Consider the following 24,846-nt stretch of genomic DNA (forward strand, 5'->3'; position numbering starts at 1 on the left):
TTCTCAAGAACAGCAAAGCCATGATGAGTCATATTTATATGGAAGCATCCTCAGGTAGTGTAAATTCAAGTTTGTTCAAATCATGACCCCGGGGGATAGGGCGGGTCCACAATGGAGGATCAAAGTTTTACATAGAAATATATAGGAAAAATCTTTAAAAATCTTCTTCTCAGGAACAGCAAAGCCCTGATAGATCATATTTATGTGGAAGTATCCTCAGGTAGTGTAGATTTAAGTTTGTTCAAATCATGACCCCCTGGGGTAGGGTGGGGCCACAATGGAGGATCAATGTCTGAAATAGAAATATATAGGAAGGTATCTTCTGATGAAGAACTGCAAAGCCATGATTAGTCAGTTTGATATGGAAGCATCCTCAGGTAGTGTAGATTCAAGTTTGTTAAAATGATGACCCCCGGGGATAGGGATGGGCCACAATGGGGGATCAAAATTTTTTTACATAGGAACATATTGGAAAATATCTTCTTCTCAAGAAATGAAAATCATGTTTAGTCATTTTGATATGGAAGCATCCTCAGGTAGTGTAAATTCAATTTTTTTTTCAAATGATAACCCCCAGGGGTAGGGTGGGGCCCAATGGGGATCGAAAGTTTTACATAAGAACAGATAGAAAAAATATTTCTTCTCAATAACAGAACAGCTATGTTTAGTCATATTGATATGGAAGCATCCTCGGGTAGTGTAGATTCAAGTTTGTTCAAATGATGACCTCTGGGGGATCAATATTTTACAAAGGAATGTATGGGAAAAAAGTTTTTAAAATCTTCTCAAGTACAACAAAGCCATTTGTTATACTGACATGGAAGCATCATCAGGTAGTTTAAAATTCACCCCCCCCCCCAACCCCCAGTAATCTTTTCAATACTGAACTGATTTGTGTCTAGCTAATGTGCTCAGGTGAGCGATGTGGCCAATGGGCCTCTTGTTATAATTTGTTTCATATTTTGTTAGATGTACAGGGAAAATTGTTTAGTCATCTGTTTTGAAGAAACTTGTCTAATCCGGATTTGTGCATTCCGAAAACCTGAGTTACTAAGCACTAACAACTACACAGTATTCACCTTTAGAAGAATGTTCTTGAGGTACTCCATATTTGCAGCCTCTTTTTCACGTTGCTGGTTCTGCTCCAGTCAACAGATTTCCTCCTTTAGAATCTTAGCTTCAATGCACCTTCAACCTCACCACTGTGGCCTCATTTTCATTGGACAACTACAAAAATATAAAAGGGGACTAAATTCTTAATCATGTATTTCTGCAGCTCAATCCACATCAGTGATTTTCAAGTAGGCCTATTGTACACACTTTTTCATGGTGAAATGTTTATTTCTACATATCAATAGATTGTGTGTTTTGAGCTTTGTAAAACTGACATCATATTAGACGTACATATCTGACTCACTAATTACTTCATTGAGATGCTCGATCCGTTTATGAGCCATGAACAAGTTCTCTCTCAGTGTCTCAACTTCTATCTTAGTCACTTCTTTAGGATACACTATAAATCATAAATTATAAACTATCAATAAATTATAAATTATAAGACTGTAACACTCAGGTAGGCTCTTGATTATTTCATCTGATTTTTTTTTTCTTTAGCATTTTTCAAAGAAAATGTACCAATTGTTTTTTCTGCAAGCAAGACACGTTAAAAGAGCCTAATTGTACTTAAAATGAATAGATGCATAATAAATATCTCATAAAACAGTCAAGTTAAATAAACATTTCATTTTTTTTAATTAAAAATTTAGGAAAGTTAAAAACATCATTTTAAGAACATTTTTATCTTTTTACGAATACAATTTTTAAGAAACATGACAATTATGGAAAGAAATATTTGACAATCAAATTAAAACAGGCCCATGGGCCACAATGCTCACCTGAGTCACTATAGCCCTTCTGTTCTTCATCAGCAGATTTTATTCCTACGTAAAATTGTGAATGCCTATTATGGCCCCACCCTACACCCATGATTGTTCATGATTTGAACAAATACATGAAAATGCATCCATACCTGTATGACTAATAATGCCTTTGCTTTCTTGAAATTTTTATAGATTTTTTCCCCTCTATATTCCTAAGCAAAACGTTGATTGCCTACTGTTGCCCACCCTACCTCCATGGTCATAATTTTAACAAACTTGAATTTACACTACCTGAGGATGCTTCCATATCAATATGACTAAACATGCCTATGCTGTTATTAAGAAGATTTTTAAATATTTTTCCTATATATATATATTCCTATTCAAAAGTTTGATTGCGCATTGTGGCCATGCCCCACCCTCAGGGGAACGAACTTGAATCTGTGTAATGAAGCTTTCACATAAGTGTCAACCTTCCTGGTCCAGTGGTTCATGAATAGATGTTTTAAAAGATTTTTTACTTTATATTCCTATGTAAAACTTTGAGCATTTATTGTGGCCCCACCCTAACCCCAGGGGTCATAATTTGAATAAACTTGAATCTACACCATTGAAGCTTTCATACAAGTTTCAACTTTTCTGGATCAACGATTCTTGAGAAAATGTTTGAAAGATGCCATAATTATTTTTCCCCATTCTTAATTATCTTACCTTGAAAGAGGATGTGATCAAAGTTTCATTGAAATGGGTTTGATGGTTCTATAAAAGAAAATGAAAATGTGAAGAGTTAAAAGACAGATGGACGGTGGACAAAGGACAATGGAAATAGGATTTTTCCCCTGAGAAATTGAATAGGTGTTGCCTTTCCTTGGGGAAATCCTCTCCAAAGATTCATTTTCCACAGGGGAAATCTTACTCTAAAGCCAGTTTTCCAATATATTAGATGGGAAAGCCTGCACTACCAGACTAGTACAAGGCTCTAAATTGTCAAATTCATGTGCATGCATTCTCAGTGTATTTTTTTACATTAAATGTGTATTTTACACATACATGTACCAAATTTAACATATTAATTAAGATAATTATGGAGAAAATAGAGAGGAAAACAGGAAATGTGTGGACAGATGGTGAAATGATTTAACGAGGCCGAGTCTAATTCCAGTGCGCATGACTTTGTGCAGCTTTTTATAAAAAAAAAAAAATAGTTTCATGCAGTCATTTCTGCAACATAACACCTATCCAAGTATTGTAATTGTAACACAAAATTAACATTATCTGTAACGTTTATGGGTCTTAAAATGTGCTTTTAAGACAATATTTAGGAATAAATCCTGAAATGGCTTTCACGACGTCACTATTTTCCGGTTCTGTAAGCAATGCATGACGCTGAAGAATGACGCTTGACTCGCTTGAGCATTCAAGACGTCCATGGAAATTCTATTAAAAACTGTTGACAGAACATCAAAAGAAAAATACCAGCAATCTAAACATTGTTATTTTTTACCAAAATAATTCATCCACGCCGGTATATACAAAATGTATGCCGCAATATGGCAAAATTTAATGGTATTGGGTATTGGGAAAAAATAAACTTTGTAATAATTCCTAGACCAAACCAGATGGTCAACTTTTTTGAAATTTCACTATTTCGTGACTTTTTACAATAATTTTCATGTATTTGACTGAAAATGAAATCCCTAGGGCAGAAATACAAAATTTATGGGGAAAATGTGATAATTTAGCACTTTTCCAACTAATTCCCATAGGGTCCAATAGTAAAATTTGACACTTTTAATATGACCCTCTTAGAAATCATGATGGTAAACATTTGATATTTTTATCTTAAAATGATTTAATAGAAAAAATTCATTAAAGAAAATTTATCAAAATATCTAGGGTAGAAATAATTAGACTCTGCCTCGTTAAGGAACCCAAAAATCCTGTAGAGCCCTGATTATTCTGTGTCAATTAAACCAAGTTCTACTCATATTTATGTATAAAAACAAAATAAACTTGCAGAAATACCAATTTATTATGTCATCACAATATTGCACTCTGAAAGACCAGTGTGGTTAATATAACAAGTAAATGCAAACAAGAACACAAATGAAATTCATGTTTCATTCTTTGAAACAAGAAATGCTTATAAAAAAGGGGGGAAATAAGTATGGTAAATAGAAAACGAAATGACTGTTAAACAAAACATTAGAAAAATTAGTGTATGGTCCACGACTTACCCTATTCAATACATACTGAACAACGGTTACCAAAATTTCAAATATGTTTAATTGGAGATTTTTTTTAAATGCATAACAAAGTTTTGAGGACAAGGACGACTTTTTTTGGTGGTATGAAGAAAATGTTTTCTTTTATATAAATGATATATAAATCATTTTATAAAAGAATTATAAATAAATTAATTTACTATGAAACTTAAATCCCCTTTAGAACTAAAGCACAAATACATTTAATCATTAAATTCATTTCTTCAGTGTTTTCCATGCACCACAACAATACAACAGTTAAGCTTGAAATTTTCAACTACCAGTACTTACAATCTTCTCTTTATCAATCTACCATCACTTCTCTATTGGACACAAATTTTCGAATAATCACAGATAGGAAAAAACATTTGTACCTCACATGATACATAAAGACAAAGTGAAACAAATACCTTGTACATGTTTCTACACCATGTGAAAAATATATCAAAAAAAAAATAGATTACATGGGGAATTCACCTCTGAATAATTCCTGGTTTGTACATGTAAATCTGCTATAATTTACCTTGTCACTTTTATCACTGAGTGCTTATCACAGACTTTTTTTTTCCCCCAACATACACATAGTATGTGACCATATACTGGTACTCTAAATGTATAACTATTGTCAGTTAATGTACAACAGGCAACAGAAGACTTGTTGATCATATAAAAATACAATAGATATGAACTTATCATTTCATGAATTAAATTTCAAGAGATTTATGACGATTAAAATGCTAGAAAAAAGTTCTAATTGCCCAAATTACATACTTTTCAAACTAAAATGCTAAAGCTTCTTCCTAAGTTATATTAGATAACTTTAATATTTAAGAATATTCTTGGGTATCAAACCTAAATTTCTTAGTGATTTTTTTTAATCAAAACTCATGCATGAAATTACCTACAAAGAAATTTGCCACTTAAAAATCCAATGTATTTGTTAAGCTATTCGTACAAATTACATAAACTTCTTTCTAATACTAAATTCACCGAAATCTTAATACTGGACTCATTCAACAAATACTTGTCGGTAATCATAAATTCTGGTCTCAGATTTCATAAAAATGATAAAGTGAATAAAATAATATTTATAGCAATTACAAATCTTTTAGCTTTAAACACTGCACACTAAAGAGTTCTAATTGTAGGGTGGTTTTATACAGTTAGAGTGATCTGCCCTTATAAGTAAGATAAAAAAAAATGGTTATTCATAGTTAATTACACAATTTGTAATAGATTAAAATATTCGTAACATTATATTAGACCAAGAAAAAGTAATTGAATTCATTATTTCCATTAATTTTCCCAATGTTGGTAAACAACAGTGATTTCTGTTCACGCATAGACCATTGTCTTTGAACATTTTTCTTGCAGAAATAAGGCAGGTACCCTATGTTGAAAATGAATTAAAGAGTCTCAATATGCACATGTTAATATGATATATTTTTCTCCAAGTCCAAAACGCACTTTTTGTTAGTGTTAAGAGCTTCCTTAATACAAATAAAAATAAATAATACAGTACTGATATTTTACTTTCCAACACAAAGTCTACACCACTTTAATGCCAAGAGTATATTTAACAGTTATAGCAGTAGTCAATTTCTATATTATAAAATTAAAAATTATAACAAAATTGCAAAAACTTGTCACCATGAATGCATTTAATGGCGAAATTTTATTGTTGCATCAATTTTTTTCTAAACATCATTCTACCATACATGAATAAACAGCACTTTTCTTGAAATGAATTGGAATTTTCTTTTTCATGAAACTTCTAAAGAGAAAGGTACTCTCCTTGGTAGTTCGGAATGTACACTGAAGCTAGCACTGGTGTCAAACATGGCATACGACATTCTTCATTTGAAGAGTCATGACTCCAGTTATCACAGGACTAAAGTTGAGTGTAAACAGTGGACACACACAAACATACAGACAATCAGGCAGGTCCTCATTGTGTTGCCATTCAACATTTCTCCCAGGCGTGTCAACATTGTCACACTGTTCTCAGAAAATGAACTGTCAAGCTCTTCACAATCTCTTCACTCAAAAAAACAAGTCTTTATTCTTCATTCCAGGATTTGTTTAAAGTTTCTTCACATTAGAGTGACTTTCAGTCATTTTGTTTGTGTAGGAATGTTGCCGTGGCTTCTCACACTAACCCTGACCAGCGGTGAAGATAAGACCCCCATCCACCCCCTTGCTGCTGTTGTTGTGGATTAGCTGCATTGTCTTCTCCTATAATATATTTAAACATAAATGAGGTTTTTTAAAGAGTCATATCCTGTTTGTTGAATATTATTTTTAAAATACATAATAATAATTTCTGAACTTGCACATAAAAAAAAAAACAATCAAAAGTTATGGGCAAGGTTAAAGTTTTTGTGGACAGACTGACAGCTAGACAGACGGACAGTGCAAAAACTATATCCCCGAATCTTCGATTACCGGCGCATAAAAGCCCTGCAATATTTAATGAATCCTTAATAAACACAATATTTCTTGCCCTCTAATTATCATTCAAGCCAAAAGTGGCTTAATTTCCGATGTGTGCAGCCAAATTTAAAATCGCAATATTTCTCTATACACTTTTATTTAAAAAATTATGGTCAATGATTTAAGTTATTGACACACAGAACAAACACTTTGTCTATCAATATACAAACATTTGACAGTTCTTAGATTTATAGTCTCCCTTACCCTGAGCAGCTGTATCCAGAGTTGCCTTTTCCTCAGGGCTGAGTTTTAACATTGTAGTCAGAACAGGAACCAGCTGCTGTCTCTCGTCTCCGACCTTCAAACTCAGGAACTACAAAATGTCAAGGTCACAATTCATTCATAAATAAATATGAGGAATGTTCTTCAAGGGTATGGTGCCAGGGCTTGAGCTGTGATTCGCCATTTGCGCCAATTGCTAATTTTTTCCAAAAGTGGCGAAAAGAAATTCAAAAGTGGCGAAAATGAACTTTTTTTTTTAGATATACCATACAAAAGTGTGTGTACTCCTAGCTATCTCCTTTGTTTATTCAATGTATACAGATTAGCCCCTTTGTTTATTTAATGCAAGCAGACGTGTGAATTCAGGGTGTTAAAACTCCATGAAACTAACAAAGCAATGTACATGTAGGAAATCACGTCTCGCTTGAACGCACACAGCTGATTTAGTAGGTAACTTTAGCCTGGAGCAGTAAGGGGATACAAAATTACTTGAAATAATATAAGATGGATTAAACAAGGAAAGACGAATTGTTTTTGGGAGATGAAATTAGTTAATAAAAGATTTTAATCAATAAAATCTGGATCTATATAGATTTTTTTTTTTAAACCGAAAGTAGGAAAACATGACGAAAATTGCAGAGCATGGCTGCTAATTTTACCTGATTAAAGTCAAAATAGTGTGTTCATTATACCATAAACTGACAAAGAGTGAAAGAGATACTGGCTTGGAAACAAAACAATACTTTTGTCAATTACACTGAATTATTTTCAGTTATATGAATTAATTTACATGCATATACACCCAGTGTCCAAGTTGTTGAATTAAGCCAAGTTTTAAACCTGATTTTAATTACTTCTTTTCACAATAAATTGTTGATATGATTAAAATTTTCGCCTATTATATTATTTTTTCATTTTTAAAAAAAATGTCATATATCTTTACTAAGTCTGTAACCCCCCTCCCCAGGCTAAAAAGTTATGAACAAGAGGACATCTACTGTCAAGAGTTGGCTAATATCAGTATCAAATTAATTGTATAAATGTAGAAATAGTTCCTATATCAGTTCTGTAAGTGGATACAACTTTAAATTTTACAATTTTAAAACAATGCCTGTGATATAAACAAATTGAAATAGTGCTATTAGTGGAGTGTTTAACACTGTACACTTGTCGAGACGAGATGTAAAAATGTGATTCCTTTCATTGCGAAAAGTGGCGAAAAATATTTTCGCTCCAGTGGGAGCTCTGTATGGTGCAAAAATTTAAATAGCCCTTTACTGAAATCAAAATTAATTTCAAATTGATCACATGTATATTAATAATTCAATTACATGTACTACATGTATATACACATGCACCATATCAGTTTTCCTCACTTATAGTTATGCCATGTCATTCAATCAAACTGTGTAATAATTCATCAAGTACATTTATATATGATTAATATTCTTTAACATCATCAAATCACTATTGAAAACCTGAGTAACTAAGCACTAACAACTACACAGTATTTACCTTTAGAAGAATATTCTTGAGGTACTCCATATTTGCAGCCTCTTTTTCACGTTGCTGGTTCCGCTCCAGTCGACGGATTTCCTCCTTTAGAATCTTAGCTTGTTCCTCCAACCTCATCACTGTGGCCTCATTTTCATTGGACAACTACAGAAAGATATAAAGGTGGACTTTTAAAATTTTTCAACGTACATGTACTTTCACCTCAATCCACATTAAGTAAATAAATACAGTCAAACCTTGTTATCTTGAACTTGATGGAACCAAGAAAAAACTTCGAGATATCCGAGGATTTGAGATATCGAGGGTAAAATACTTAAAAGATAAGTAGATGGGACTTCCAAATCACTTTGACATATCCATGGTATTCGAGACATCAGTGTTCGAGATACCGAAGTTCAAATGTAGTTTGAGATACCGAAGTTCAACTATAGTTCATTCATTAATCTTTTAAGTGATATATATGTACATCTATGTCACACTCAGTTCTATTATGAAATTGATACAACCTGTACATGTATCTCTATGTATCAAAAGATAGTAAAAATTGGCATAAAACTTTTGAATTTCTTTATTTTACTGCAATTAAGCCAATTAACTATAAACTTTAGTTAACTTTTAAAATGCAATGTATATTCTCTACCAAGTTCTACTGAACATAAGCAAGAGAATGCTTCACCATCTTAACAGAGATAAAAGAATATTTTTGAGCTGTTAGTTGATACATGTACCAGTACATCCTTAAATTATTTGATGAGTTCCTGCATGCCTCTGCTCATCTTGATAAGATGCTAGTTTACTTTCTGAATCAGTGGCTAAGCTGCTTACCTCGGCGAGATACTTGTATTATATGTATATATTTCTGACTAACTGCTTACCTCGTTGAGATGCTCGATCCGTTTATGAGCTGTGGACAGGTTCTCTCTCAGTGTCTCAACTTCTATCTCAGTCACTTCTTTAGGATACACTATAAATCATAAATCACCAAGATGTATCTCAATCAGCAGTTAGCATCACTCACATCAGCTTCTTTACCATTTACACGATAGCTTTCTTATACAAGTACATGTACATAAAATAGGTTAAATGCTCAAGAAAATTAGTATGTTCCACTAAATTGTACAAAACAAAATATGTTGAATAATACTGACCAAATCAAATTTACACAAATTTCACAAACAAATTGACTGTTTAAAAATTAAAACATGTTAAATCAGCGGAGTTCAGAACAAGGCCTAGAAAAGACTATCTATCTACTAAGAATACATTGAATTCTAAGGGATCAGAAATGATGCAACAAGATCCCTATACCATACATAAGTATTAGCTATGATCATGATTCACCACAGTCCATTTCAACAACAATTTTGTATACCTGTGTCCTCGGGGCCTGTTGATAAAAGCCTGTCTAGTGGTAACGGGGATGGTTTACTTGTGCCCTGTGAAAAGGAAAATGTAGACTTCAACATATATAACTTTATAAATTATATTTCTTTACTATACACAGTATACATACTGTCTTGTCTGCTCATTACTGATTTTATTTTCCACTTAATCATTTCACCTTGAAATTCATGTTCATTGAAAATGCTCCATATTAACAAATTAAATGTACAAAATGCCACTTTTTAAGTACTCTATACTGTATATGTAAGATAAAAAAAAAGAAGAACAATGTACCTTTGAGCAGGGTTCTGGATCAACTATTTCGGATCCCTACAATGGTACCAAACAAAGTCGAAATGAAATTAGATCACAAACATCAATATACTGGTATATTTGAGCAGTCTCAGAGACACTCAAGATTACATTCTAAAATTCTTAAAAATATCACACCTTATAACTATATTCTAAAAGATTACACCTGTCTTCATCTCATTCTCCATATAATCAATAAAATCTATTAATAAATTAATGATTAACCTACTCATCTGATTAATTACTGTCTTAGTTACCTCCCCTTCCTGTCGTTCTTCATGCCTGATGTCATGCACTATAAACTCATTCCCTGAAGACACAGGACTCTGTCTCTCTGTGGCCATGACTGACCGCACACTGGTGACCTTTGACATCTGCTGCTGAAGCTCCCTCTGTAGGCGAGTGTTTTCACGCTCCAGTGAGTCTATCTGCATCTGTAACATATTGATAGCACGGCTCTGGTCCTCCTGTAAAGACTGTATCTGATCCTACAGTACAAAAAAAAAAATCAAGATCAAAATTGTTAAAACTTCATACCTACAAGTATAATGTGGCATACAGAAAAAAAAGAAATCTTTAAGTAAACAATGCTTACGGCAAAGTGCCATGGACTAAAAATTTTAATTACATGTACAGCTGTTCATTTTACCCAATTAAGTTCATAATGCACTTTAAATCTACAGGGAATGAAAATCACTTCCTAGTAAGCATGAATTTATAATAAGTATTTTTACTTTATTTACAAATGTATTTTTTTTTTTAACTCGGTTAAGTTCTCAGACAGACCTTGAATGAGAGAGTGATTGTATCATTCTGTAGATTGAGCTGTTTAATGGTTTCCTTCTGTTCCTTGACTAGTAGATCCTTCTCATGGGTCAAGTCCTCCAATCTACAAACACAGTATTTTATATAAGATTATTTTCATAATTTTCATTGACTGATAGGATGTCTAGTGAATTTTATTCATTTGTGATATTGAAAATTTTTACGATATACATGCAAGTACAGGTGGCATATGAGTAAATTTCTGTGGGGATATGTAAACATTAAATATGAGAAGTCTGCTGACCTTCTCTTGTCGATATTGTCCTCTAAGTCTGCCACTTGCTTGTTACATAATAACCCATTAAGTTGGAAGGGGGGAGGTAACCATTAATTGCAAGAATTGTATTGACCTCCTCCTGTATGTTAGCCACTAGCTTGTTATAGTGACCCATTAAGTAGGGGCATGTAACCATTACTTATGAGAATTGTATTGACCTTCTTCTGTTGGTATTGTCTTTCCCCTGTATGTCGGCTACTAACTTGTTAAAACGACCCATTAAGTGTGGGTGGGATGGGGGGGGGGGGTTAACCATTTATTATCAGAAGTGTACTGACCTCCTTCTGTTGGTATTGTCTTTCTCCTGTATGTCGGCCCATAACTTGTTATAGCGACCCATTAAGTGTTGGGGGGGGGGGGGGGGCTGTTTAACCATTACTTATAAGAATTGTACTGACCTCCTTCTGTTGGTATTGTCTTTCTCCTGTATGTCGGCCCATAACTTGTTATAGCGACCCATTAAGTGTTGGGGGGGGGGGGGGCTGTTTAACCATTACTTATAAGAATTGTACTGACCTCTTTCTGTTGGTATTGTCTTTCTCCTGTATGTTGGTCACTTACTTATTATAATGACCCATTAAGTGGGGGGGGGGGGATGTAACCATTACTTATGAGAATTGTACTGACCTTCTTCTGTTGGTACTGTCTTTCTCCTGTATGTCAGCCATTAACTTGTTATAACAACCCATTAAGTGTGGGTGAGATGGGGGGGGGAGATTAACCATTACTTATGAGAATTGTACTGACCTCCTCCTGTTGGTATTGTCTTTCTCCTGTATGTCGGCCACTAACTTGTTATAGCGACCCATTAAGTGGGCGTTCTCCTCTTGTTGTATCTCCATGTCAGACTCCGCTGTCCTCAGTTTTTCACTGAAAACATTAACTATACTAAAATGGTTTCAGTAAAAAATAAATTAACATACATCTTCTTGAATTGAAAAAAGAGAGAAATCTAGTGTGTCTTCTAAATCCAACAGAATGGCCAAGTATTGTACCAACTATCTTAGCAATCTGGGGCAAAAAGTTAGCTACAATCCTGAACAACAGTTTTCATATGTCTGCAGAATGTCAAAAATTTAGACACTACATTTTTTGCAGAAGAGCAATAAGACTTTAGCTAAGATTCATACATTATTTCAGAATTCAGTTGTAAATTGTCTAAAATAAAGTGATCTCTCAATAAATTTTAAAATAAATACTTGTACTCAAATCTTTTCTATGAATATAGGCCTGAGTATTAGATTTTCAGTTTTATCACCTAAGTCTCTGATCTGATTATTTTACCTTAGATCCTGGATCTTTGACTTCAGCTGTTCTAGAGCCTTTTCTAGTCTCTCTCTAAATAAAATAAAATAATACATGTACTGTGCCAGTTCTGACAGCAATATTATAATCACGATGTTTTTAACTTTTAACTGTATCACTTGAATACATTTTTTTTTTTATAAATTGTATTTTGATATGCCCCCCGATTGCTGTCAGACGATGTGCATTGTCAAACACAAGTTATTTTCTTTGCTATTTAAGACTTTAATGCTGATATGATGTTGAACTAATTGTTATCTATAGTTTCCTATATTGTTTACGAGATCGCATAATTAAAACGGTGTTTATTTACTTTTATTCGGTAAATATTGTTACCTGGTATGTTTTCACTGCATGGTTGTTATTCCGGAAGTGCGATTTCCCCTAATGTTTTATTTTTAAGATGTGAAAAGTTGTAAGCGGCGATTAATTTAATTAATTGTATGTCAATATTTTATAATCATTTTGAAATTTACTTTGTTCATAAAGTAGTTATAATATTTTACTTGTTTCTATTTTCTGGTGAAACATGTGCACACTTTTTCGTTGCCGTGGGAATTGGGGTATCGCGTATCGCCTGTGATTGGTTGATGATCAGGTGCACGATGTTTCTGATTGGTGAACGTATTTTACGTCATTTCATAGTATTTAATGACGTATCTATAGCAAGAACGTGGAGTTGCAGCGTTTGAACAGTAGGCTACACCACTGTATCAAGGTGTGCGTTTAATTTAGTTCTTTAGGTTAATAGTTTGATAATATTAAGTGGTGTGGGGGAAAACTTTATTCAGAGATTGAATAATATTTATTTACAAGTATATTACTGGTTTAGATTTTCAAGTTTACTGGTTTATTACCAGTTTGGGATTATACTTAGGATTTTTATTAGGTCTAAGACAGTTAGACTTGCACGTGAATTATTATTACTGGATAAGACTCCAGTTATAGAGGTTTTTATTAATTTATGAAACACAAGAGATTTTGTGAATATTTAACAGTATTGTTTTGCATCTGTGTCCTGTGAAATAAATTTATAAACTTTCAATAGAGTTCTTGACTTGTTGAAAACAGTCCAGTTAGCGCATCCGCACGTTACATGTACTTTTCTTTCAATAAAACAAATATAGTCTGAGACATAGCCTTCATAACTGGGTTAAATACAAGCACTCGTTACTCTCTCTCTCAAAGTAAGAACAGTGCAAAATAATGTTGGACACTTTCATTGTTGTACTACTACCATGTATAGCCCCCTCCAACTTTCTTGTAAGAAGAATGATTTGGATGGAATGGCATTAAACATCCTGACATACAAGACTCTTACCTTTCCATTTTCTCACTTTCACTGACAGCTGATTCCTGGCTTCCTTTCTTCTGCTGTTTCAAAACACTGTGTACTCTCACCTGAAATGGGATAATGGGAACCCTTAAATTCTGTACTATCAAATTCTTTTTACGTAGAAAATCATTATTACCAGTAATTTACTTGTATATTGCATGTGTCACTGAAATGATAGTTCACCCATGTTTGAGATAACAAGGTTTGATTGTATATCTTAAAACCTTCCAATTCAAAGACAAATCTTTAACACAACCAACAGTGAGTTAGGATTAGAAGCTAAGATTCTCTTCTATTTTCTACCTTGTAGCCATCATACTCTGCCTGGACAGCCTTCATCTCACTCCTGGTGACCTCCAAGTCATCCTGAAGTGACTGGATCCGCCCCTCAAGAGACCGGATTGTCCTCTGGTTGGAATCAGTCAGGGATCGAAGCTTCTCCTGTAATTTCTGCTTCTCTGCAGCAAGTTCTCCCATCTGTATCTATGAAAAGGATCACAAAATTTATGTAAAATAAATCATTTCGTCATATTGGGGTCTGTGGAAGAATTTTTTCCCATACATGAAGTCAATTTCTAGTCTTCATCAATTTGAAAATAAATTGCAATGTTTTTATCCTTCACATATACTATCAATATTTTATCTGCATTTTTTTTTCAAATGAACATGTCCATTATACACTTTACAATAAAGTTTCCCTGTATGTTTATCCCCTAATTTGCCTAGACATAACATTCATGTAAATGAATACTCATGACCTACATTTTGAGGTACCCTATAGTGGCCTCTGACCTAGTTTTCTTACCTTGCTTTCCTCCACTTGTTGATTCAGCCCTTCCAGCTGACCTCTCAACTGGGCATCAGATGACCTCTGCTCTGTTTCCTATTAAAATAAAACAGTGTGTCTACTCTTGTGCATGTCTTTAAGGTTGTTTTGGTCTGACACAACTCTAAGTGATAATTAAATCTAATGAAGATAAAAATTTTGCAACTTCAATACATTCACAAACTGAGAAAAGAATTGAGCAGCTACACATATTAAATAAATTAGCATATGTAATTTTTTTTCAGTTTAACTTAAATTTTTGTTATTTGTTTAATAAGGTATTTTTACCATTTTCTTGGCATCTGACAACTCTTTCTTGGTTTTGACTAACATCTGTTTTAGTTTGTTTGCTCTGTCATCTGCCTGAATTCTCTGTTCCTCTACAGCATCTATAATGTGAGAAATAATTACATGTACCTAACATAAATCTGTGATTGTTCATTTACATTTACAAAAAATAGGAATTGACTTAATTTGATATTCAGTAACTGCTCAATGCTGCATGTTTTTGTGTCAACAGTCAGACACATTTATTTCAGAATTTTGCTAGTGTATACCTATCTGTTCTTTGTTACAGTGTATTAGTACATTAGTACATACCTATCTGTTCTTGGTACAGTACATTAGTACATACCTATCTTTTCTTTGTTATAGTACATTAGTACATACCTATCTGTTCTTTGTTACAGTGTATTAGTACATTAGTACATATCTATCTGTTCTTTGTTACAGTGTATTAATACATAAGTACATACCTATCTGATCTTTGTTACAGTACATTAGTACATACCTATCTGTTCTTTGTTACAGTGTATTAGTACATACCTATCTGTTCTTTGAGGGCCTTAGTTTTCTCCTCTAGTCTCTCCACGTCCCCCCTCAGTTCCGTGATTGTCACGTCCCTGTCTGAGATCGTCTTGTTGAGAGCCTGGACTGTTCTCTCGTAGTCTGCGATCTCCAAGTCCATCATATTACTCTGTTTGGCCTCCTATAAATTGGCAAAAATACACAGTTAATTTTGGTCACCAAGGAAATACAGTGTGCCCGAAAATTTCTTCTTTAGATTTAAAAGTCTCTTAATTAATTTACACGTAAATTAAAAGTCAATACCTGTATGAAACATGTAAAATAATTTCATTTGCTCTCTCTCTCTCTCACCTGTTTATCCTGCTCTAACTGTCTCTTAATCTCTTTCTCTTTCTCTCTCTCACCTGATTAGCCTGCTCTTACTGTCTCTGAATCTCTCTCTCTCTCTCTCACCTGTTTAGCCTGCTCTAACTGTCTCTGAATCTCTCTCTCTCTCTCTCTCACCTGTTTAGCCTGCTCTTACTGTCTCTGAATCTCTCTCTCTCTCACCTGTTTATCTTCTCTAACTGTCTCTGAATCTCTTTCTCTTTCTCTCTCTCAGCTGTTTAGCCTGCTCTGTCTCTGAATCTCTCTCTCTCTCTCACCTGTTTAGCCTGCTCTGTCTCTGAATCTCTCTCTCTCTCTCTCACCTGTTTAGCCTGCTCTGTCTCTGAATCTCTCTCTCTCTCTCTCTCTCTCTCTCTCTCAGCTGTTTAGCCTGCTCTGTCTCTGAATCTCTCTCTCTCTCCTCTCTCTCTCACCTGTTTAGCCTGCTCTAACTGTCTTTGAATTTCCTGGACTTGACTCTGTAGTCCTGTCACCACACTCTTGTGTTTCTCTCCTTCTTTCTTCATTCTGTCTTCTGAGTCTTGTAACTTTCCTTGTACCTTTAAGAGAAAAGAGGCGCAATAACAACCCAAACTCCAGCTTTTATCACTTAAAAAACCAATAAAAATGAATAGAGAAAAGTCAATGAAAGTACAAGGGAAATTTTCATACAGCATACTTTTTCCTTACTCTCCTATCTTAATTAAGATCAAAATGCAATAAAAATAAAGAATGTCATTAAATTCATAAAATGCCTAACTCAGGGACTTAAAAAAGTTACAAGTCAAACCTGTTGTTTTTCCTTCACGACTTCATCTTTCTGAATTCTGTAAGCCTCCCTTTCCTTTTCAGCAGATGCCAATTTTCCTTTCAGATCAGATATAGCTCCCTCTTGTTTCTGTAAAACATGCAGCAGACATTGAAATCTTTGACAAAGAAAAATTTGGAAACAGTTACAGCTGCTGACACTCTTTACACAGAAATCCAGAAATGTCCTCTTAAACCATGTATCAAATTCTTTTTTTTCTCTACAGGTCTAGGGCATAGCAATATAAGCTACTATGTGGATAACATTTATGTTTGTAATGATCCTGACCTTTGAGTTTATGATAATCAGTAAATGACCTTGACCTTTGACTTGATTTTACCTTGACCTCTCCTTTCAATCTGTCTGCTTCCTTTATGAGTTGTTCTTTTTCCTCTTTACTTGTGGCCATTGTCTCCTTGACCTGAGCCAACTCAGAGATGACCTTCTCAAGGTCAGACTTGTAGCTGTCTGATTCCTTTGTCTTTGAGTCAAACTCCAACTCCAGTTTATCATACTTCTCTTGTAAAAGCTGTATTTAAAGAATCCATAATTAGTCACTGGTAAGGATGAGCTGTGTAACAACAGAGCCAGTTAAGATATATGGTTAATCCTTTTCTTTAATTTAAGGATGTTTACTCAGACGGCAAAAAAATTCCACTAATGGGAATGAAAAAACACAATTTGTACATTGTGGACCTATGATTGTAGTGTAATCTTATATGCTGTAATGACAGTTTCTGGCAAAAATACTTGTACTCATAATACATGTACACAAGTCTCAGCCTTAAGCCTATGGAATCCCTTATGCCAAATTCAGCTAACATGTACTGTGAATCATTAGATGTTTTGGTGGTTCAATATTCATGGACTTCGTGGGTACCCTTCATCCACGAATTTACAACCTCCACAAATTAATATACAAGGGTTCAAAGTAATATTTCCTTTTGTAAATACTTATGATCAAATACACGAAATTCATCCCCACAAACCAGTAAAATTTAAGCAATCCTCTAAAATTGGCCCCTACGAATTTTGATGATTCCACAGTATTTGTTTGAGACTTACATGTAGCATTAATGTTCACATTATTAATAAACTCTGGAAAACTCTGAGGGTTCCCCGAATGTGTCACTTTACAATGTGATAAATTCTCACCTGGAAACTCTTCATGAGTTCCGATTCTGACTTCTGGGAGATTTCAAGAGCAGACAACTGCTGCTGAAGTTCTTCACATTTCTTCACAGAGTCGTCTCTTTCTTTCTGTAGCTCATCATTCTGTTGAAGGAGGAAGGAAGAGAAAAAAATTAAAGTGTTGTAGCAGCTTGGCCATAATTTAAACAAGATACATCACTTTCTACTACATGTACCGGGTATATGATAAACACCACTATTCAATCTACTTTTAATCATATCCCCAATTTTAAACTGATTCAATACTTAAGTATACATATAAATCAACAATTTAGCTGAACTTGACCTACCTTGGATTTGAGCTGTCCTGCCTCTTTCTTGCTTTTCATGGCCAGAGATTTCAGTTTATTGTACATTTCCTCCTTCTCTTTCAGTTTCTGCTGCAAACCTTTGTTCTCCTCATTAGAACTCTGTACAACATGAAGAAAGTTTAAGAATTTTTGTAGCTTTAAAACTAATGCAAGAATTATATTTTATCATTTTCCCATAATTCAAAATGCAATACTATTTTATAAGTTTTGTACAAATTACTTTCAGTGGATTTTAAAATTTTGCTGAAAGGAAATCCCTACCTCTGATCTCTGCTGAGTCTCACTTTCTTTTCCTCTCAGGTCTTGGATTTGTATGTTTAGATCACTGTTAACACTCTGCAATTCTGCAACCTTCTCACCAAGGGCAGACAACTCATTCCTCAATTGTGCCTCCACTTCCTGCATTTCTTTGTTAGCCACATTCATTGAAGCCAAGTCTTTTTTAGCCTGTTCTAATTCTGATGTTAACTCCCCCATTATTCTACCTTTTTCGTCCACAGAGGTTTTTAAGCTTTCATTGTCATTTTGAAGTTCTTTATATTTTGCTTCCATTTTAATCTTGTCTTTTTCTAAATTCTGAATTACTTCGATTTTGCTCTGGATGTCTTTTAACATTGAACTCTCCTCTGTATTTCTCCCTGATATCTGAGCCCTTAACTCATTTAAAGACTCATCCAATACAGACTTTTGTGTGGAGATTTCATCCAGCTCAGTTTTTAATTTCTGATTTTCTTCTTCTAATGACCTCTTAACCTCCTCTGTTTCACTCAACTGAGTTTGTATCTCTTGGAATTTCATCACACTTTCTTCAAGTTCTGTTTTTAGTTTTTGAATCTCAGTTTCCAAGACATTTTTTTCAGATTCTTTCACTGAACACAGATTTTGAACTTCCTCATCCTTTTGACAAAGAGTGCCCTCTAGTTTTTCTTTTTCACATTTAAGTTCTTCCACCTGTGAGGCCAGCGTGTTTCTCTCATTCTTAACACCATTACTTCCTTCTGAAATAGTCTTCATTTCTTCTCTCAGATTCTCATTTTCAGCCTTTGATTTCCCAAAATCCTCTTTCAAGATTTTCACTTCCTCTAGAAGTTGATCATTCTGACCTTTGACCTCTTCATACTGATCTCTTAGTTCTTTCAGTCCATCTTTCTCTGACTCCAGAACTTGTAAACAATTCTGTAAGTTCTCTATTTCCTTCATTCTATTATTTCTGTCTTCTTCAATGTTCTTTAATGAAGTCTTCAGACTTTCAACTTCCTGCTGATTCTCTGATTTTTCTGAGTCACTTGTCTGAAGAATCCCCTGTAATTTCTCCACTGCCTCTATTTGTTCATTCCTCTCTGACTCTGTCTTTTGCAGATGAATCTTTAAATCTTCTATTTCTTTCATTTTCCCCTCCAAATCTTTCTGCAGTTCCTCTTTTTGTTCTGATAGACTAGAAAGTTCTTTATTCAAGTTTTCAACCTTTGAAGATGTTTCTGTCAATGAAGTCTGAAGTGTTGAATTCTGTACCTCTTTCTCCTCTAACCTGGAATTCAACTCACTTTTTTCACTCTCTAAGCACTTCACTTTTTCTTCAACATCTGCCAATTCTCTCTGAGCATCAGATAGCTCTTTCTTCCTGTTTTCAATCTCATTATTAAGTTTCTGAACCAGTTCACTTTCTACAGATTCCTTCTCTTGTGACAACTTTTCAGCATTTTGTGTAAACAACTCTAATTCACTTTTTAGATTTTCAATTAACAGTTCTTTTTCTTTGACACTGTTTGAATACTGATCCACTAATGAAACTTGTTCATCCTTTTCTTTATTAAGTTGACTGATTGTTTCCAAGAACTGTGTTTTTTCCGTTTCCATAGCATCCAAATTTGCTTTCAAATTTTCACATTTTTCCAAAATGTCATCTTTTTCTGATTGTATTTTACTAAAATTCTCGACCTGAGTTAATAACTCAGATTTTTCTTTCTCACAAAGTTCGAAAGATTCTTTCACTCTTTGTAACTCCTCGGATTTATCCAGGAATTTTTTCTCCATCTCTGCCCTTTGACCCTGCACATCCTCCACTTCCTGTTTCCTCCTTTCCCCTTCCTTTTCAAGCTCCTCAATCCTTGTCTTCAGATTCTCAATTTCTGACTGCAGCATGGATGTGGCAGATTCTTCTTCCACCTCCATTTTTGCTATAAACTGCTCATGTTTCTTGCGTGCCTCTGCGAGGTTGTTGGACATTTCCAAAATCTGGTTCTCCAGTTCCTCAGTGTATGCCTGCCTCTCTTTCACCTTTTCTTCCATTTCTTTATAGCTTTCCTTGGAATCCTCTGCTGCTTTGATCAGCTCCTGCTTCTCTCCCTCCACCTTACTGATCTCTTGCTGAACCTCCTGGATTCTTCCTCTGAGTTCTGCCTTCTCCTCCTCATTCTGATCAATGACTCCCTTTAGATTGGTGTTTTCTTCAGTGAGATCTTTCTCCTTCTCCTGAGCCAATTTCATAATGACAGACAGAGACTCTTTCTCCCTCTCAGCTGATTCTTTCTCACACACCAATGTAGCTAATTCCCTCTTCACTGCCTGGATTTCTACCGTACTGTCTCCCTTACTTGCATAGGCACTATCTAAATCTACTTTCAACTGACTATTCTGAGAGACAATTTCATTCAGTTTCACTTTCAATTTCTCTATTTCAGTGATCACAATCCCTGGGCCCTCATCAGCTTCAAATACATCATCACCATCATCAGTCACTTCTTCCTCTTCATCTTCTTCCCTCTCCTTCTTCTCCACCCTCTTCCCCATTCCCAATATCTCCCTCACAACATCCAGCTCTCCCAGAATTCTCTTCTCCTTGGCTTCTGCTGCATCGAGTTCCTGCAGCATCCTGTTCTTATCCTCCTGTAACATGTTCATCATGTGCTCCCACTCTCCCATCTGTTCATTCATCTGTTGAACATCATTTCTCAGCATCTCCTTTTCTTCTTGCAGTTCACTGACCTCGTATGACAGACTTTCATCTCTTGTAAGCACCTTCTTCATTTCCTGTTCTAACTGCTCTTTTTCCCTTGTGACTACTTGCAACTTCTTTCTTATGTCTGTAGTTTTTGGAATGGCTCCATTACCCTTTAGACCAGATTTTCCACTTTTCTTTGTTTCTTGGGCTTTTTGTTTAGGTTTTTCAGCAGCAGCCTCTTTTTGAGATTCTTCCTCCTTCTCATGCATGAGTTCATGAAGTTGGAACTGTAAATTATCAATCTCACTTTGCAGATCTTCTTTAAACCTCTGCTCACTCACATACAGCTCCTGTGACTTTTTAAGTTCCTCAGTGACAGAATTCAAGTCAGATTTTAACTTTTCCACCTCTGATGAAGACTGCTCCTGTGACTTTGTAAGTTCCTCAGTAACAAAATTCAAGTCAGATTTTAACTTCTCAACTTCTGATGAAGACTGATTCAGCTGTTCCTCCTTCTTCATTATCTCAGACTTAAATTTCTCCACCTCCAAAGTCTGTTCATTAAGCTTTGATTCCAAGTCCTGCTTTTCCTCTTTCAATTGCTGACACAGTTTCTCCAGCTGTTCCACTTTCTGGATGATCTCCTCTACCTTGCTACCCTGCCCCTTCTGTTCACCTCCCTCCTCTAATTCTGTCTTTATTTTGTCCATTTTCTGAGCCATGACCTTGACCCGATTTTCTCTCTCAGCAGCAAGGTCTTCAGCCTCCTTCTTCTCTTTCTCCAGGGTTTGCATCAAGGCAGACAACTCCTGTTTTCCCTCTGATAACTTTTGTATCTGCTCCTCAAACTCTGCCTGACTCTTCATCTGGTGTTGTTTCATTGCTTTCAGTTTCTGCATCACTATATCCCTGGCATCAGACAGCACAGTTTCCTGTTCCTTTAATTTCTACAAAATAAGGCAATTTATAAATGAATTGTGCATGTATGCAGTTAGTTATCACTGAAATATATCTTTGGTGGTACAGTACAATTTGTTTTTTATCATACCAGTTTTATATCATACTTCTTTTTTTATCATAGATATTTGAAACACAAAACCATTTCTTAATAATTCAATGTAAATTCCTCCTCTTATTATCATAGGTAAAAGTGTACACTCCGTTTACTATAATAGAAAATTTTCGTATGTAATATTTTTTTCACACCTTTTCACCCTTGGGACACTCAACAAAACAAAAGATCACACCTATTCACACCGGCAGGTCATGTCAGAGACCTAACCATCATTGTCTATAAACAGTGGCTTGAATTTCACTTTGAAATTTACCGACAGTGGAGGACTGGGATGATTAGTCACGCACCTGTGCACTTACCTGAGCGATTGACAAGTTACTTGTCTATTTCTTACTGTACACAAGTTCAGGGTGCAGTTACAGTTTCTATTTAAAACCATTTGCATATGTATTTTTCTTCAATTTGAACATTGATAATAAACGTATTTTACAAAAATGTTCGAAATGAACCTATACAAACGTACATTTATTAACTCAGTCCTCTGATCGCTTGGTTTCTGAATTATTCTTCATATTTGTCTGCAATCATTAAATTGAGAGATTACTTAAGAAGTTGTGAAGTCGATTTGATTCTTACAAGCGGCTTTGAATTTTTATCAGTGTCAATTTTTTTTTAATTACTCGGCGACATCAAGTGTAATCGTGGCAAACCGCTTGGTGCAAATGTGTTTTGTTTAAGCTATAATGACGGCATTTCTTAGTTTTCCGTAATTCTGTTTTTTCATTTCTATGTATAATTCTCTCGTTTTGATTGTATTCAATTTTTTGGTATTATTTTATTTGAAGGGCGACGTAATAAAACGAAATGTCGGTTGTATGAATTGATCAGAGTTAAAAACGAAAGTAGAAAGGTGGATGCTAAGTGACATAAAACTTTGAATTTGAATAGTGTTTAACAATATTTAAGTGAATTTTTTGATTTATTTATTGAAAAATGTCTTGAAACAGTAAGTAAATATGATGATAGTTAATTATCTTGTCATTTAAAGAAGCCTGAAAAGCAAAAACGAAATTAACATAAGATGTGATAAAGAAGACAGGCATACGTGATGTTTCATCATATGTTTTTTTTTTGTTTTTTTGAATTTTAACAGACCATGGTTATTATAATAGTCGCTTATTATAAAGTTTTGGCCTGACAAATAAACTATGATAATAAACGAATTGCACTGTATCAATTTACATTCATTTTTAGTCTTTTTTCCCCATTATTTCCTTGTTGGGTTTTGTAACATGTGTCTTTGTTTTTTATTAATTGCATGAATATTCATTTCCACATACAGCTGGCTCAGTGTTTAGAGCAAAATTTGTATCATGGAACTTAGAATTTCATTCTTTGTCCTGATAGTTTATGTGTTCTCATTTTGGTTATTTTTAGGCTTGTGTTTATTTTCTTTCATTTGTTGTATTTACCTTATTTTCTTCTAACAGTTGACTCTGTTCTTGCTGCATGAAGTGTAGAGAGGAATTCATGGTCTCGTCCTTCATCTTCATACACTCCAGCTGTTCTTCAAGTTCCTTAAAAATTAAATGAGGTGTATTTCTAATTTTCTCTATCTCTACATGAATCACATCTTGATGGCGAAACTTATAACCATATGATCACTCTGTTTAAAATAAAGAGTTCGTAATACTAGACATACCTTCTTTTCTCTTTTAGAAACAGACAGTTGTGCCACTAATTCTTCTTTTTCTTTGTTTGCCTCATTAAGCTGTCCCTCCATATCCTAAATAATCAGAGAAAAAATAACTTGTGTAACACTTGCATAATCCAATTGTTATGCATTATGACAAATATTTCACTTTCCGACAGAATCTTTAGTTCTAAAAAACTCTTTGTTTCCAAGACATACTCTAATCCAGATGATTTCTACTCTGGTAAAATTTTACAACCACCAAACCATTGATTTGTGTGTCTCTGTGTACCGGTATATCTAACACTGACCTGTATCTCTACCATTCTGTTGTAGGACTAAAATACCTGTACTTTGTTAGTGTGTTCCATTTTGTTGTAAGTACCTGTAGTTTGTTAGCGGCCAGTTCCTGCGAGGCCTGTACAGCATTGTATGCTGTCAACATCTCCTTCTTCTCCACTTCTAGTTCTTCTATTTTTGTCTTCAAGTTCTAAAACAGACATTTAGTATGGTATTTTGTCTGGCTTATTTATATACATTTACTGATTTGGCAAAACATTTCAATTGAAAGCAAGAACAGTGACAGGTAAACTGGTCCTCACCTTTATATCCTCCTGGTTCCCATCTCCCCCCTCACCCTCACTCAGCTGTCTCTGGGACTCCAGCTCCGTCACCTTCTTGGTCAACTCTGGAAAGTATATACATGTATATACATGTACAGTCATTTAGATGGTTAGAAACACCAGCAACTTGTGTAATCCTTAATACATTGTAATTACATCAGAGTCCCTTATATACATAAAGGTCATTCACAAACTAGTAATCCTTTTTTTTTAATTGTGTGCTGTCATTGACTACATTGACTTGCAAACTAACTCAGAATGAAATATAAAATGAAGTAAATTTTCATTCCTTCATACTCCAGTATGTAATATCAACTCTGTGTATATTAGTGATATAAAGCTATAAATAGTCAAAATAGAGTATAAGTTTACCATCACATTTTGCTCTAGTTTTCTGGAGAAGAAGCATCTGTTTCTTGACAAACTTTGTCAGATCTTCACGTGACAAATTGT

General features: G+C 34.5%; 1 protein-coding gene across 1 annotated transcript; it reads right to left on the reverse strand.

Moving 5' to 3' along the window:
* Positions 1–5,874: 5,874 nt before the first annotated feature.
* LOC133186590 (GRIP and coiled-coil domain-containing protein 2-like) lies at positions 5,875–24,846 on the reverse strand. Its single transcript, XM_061321818.1, has 26 exons — positions 24,766–24,846; positions 24,373–24,458; positions 24,156–24,260; positions 23,780–23,863; positions 23,550–23,654; positions 18,383–22,009; positions 18,101–18,220; positions 17,775–17,894; positions 16,960–17,148; positions 16,602–16,709; positions 16,246–16,371; positions 15,464–15,626; positions 14,927–15,027; positions 14,618–14,695; positions 14,116–14,295; positions 13,798–13,877; positions 12,456–12,509; positions 11,919–12,041; positions 10,856–10,958; positions 10,327–10,557; positions 10,052–10,087; positions 9,747–9,810; positions 9,250–9,338; positions 8,375–8,518; positions 6,842–6,950; positions 5,875–6,379 (listed from the first exon to the last, which is right to left on the reverse strand). Exons 1-26 carry the CDS (start codon positions 24,800–24,802, stop codon positions 6,294–6,296), a joined length of 6,348 nt encoding a protein of 2,115 aa, XP_061177802.1. The 5' UTR covers positions 24,803–24,846; the 3' UTR covers positions 5,875–6,293.

The sequence above is a fragment of the Saccostrea echinata genome, unplaced genomic scaffold, assembly GCF_033153115.1.
Source record: "Saccostrea echinata isolate AGI-Se365-2 ecotype Australia unplaced genomic scaffold, CSIRO_AGI_Sech_v1 ptg000014l, whole genome shotgun sequence".
NCBI lineage: Eukaryota > Metazoa > Mollusca > Bivalvia > Ostreida > Ostreidae > Saccostrea > Saccostrea echinata.

Excerpts from the sequence above, each read along its gene's own strand:
- LOC133186590 (XM_061321818.1), bottom strand. The coding sequence starts at position 24,802 with ATGCTTCTTCTCCAGAAAACTAGAGCAAAATGTGATG. Across the intron at positions 24,459-24,765 it reads AACTAGAGCAAAATGTGATG|AGTTGACCAAGAAGGTGACG; the intron begins GTAAACTTATAC and ends TATACTTTCCAG. Across the intron at positions 18,221-18,382 it reads AGACTCAGCAGAGATCAGAG|AGTTCTAATGAGGAGAACAA; the intron begins GTAGGGATTTCC and ends CATGTTGTACAG.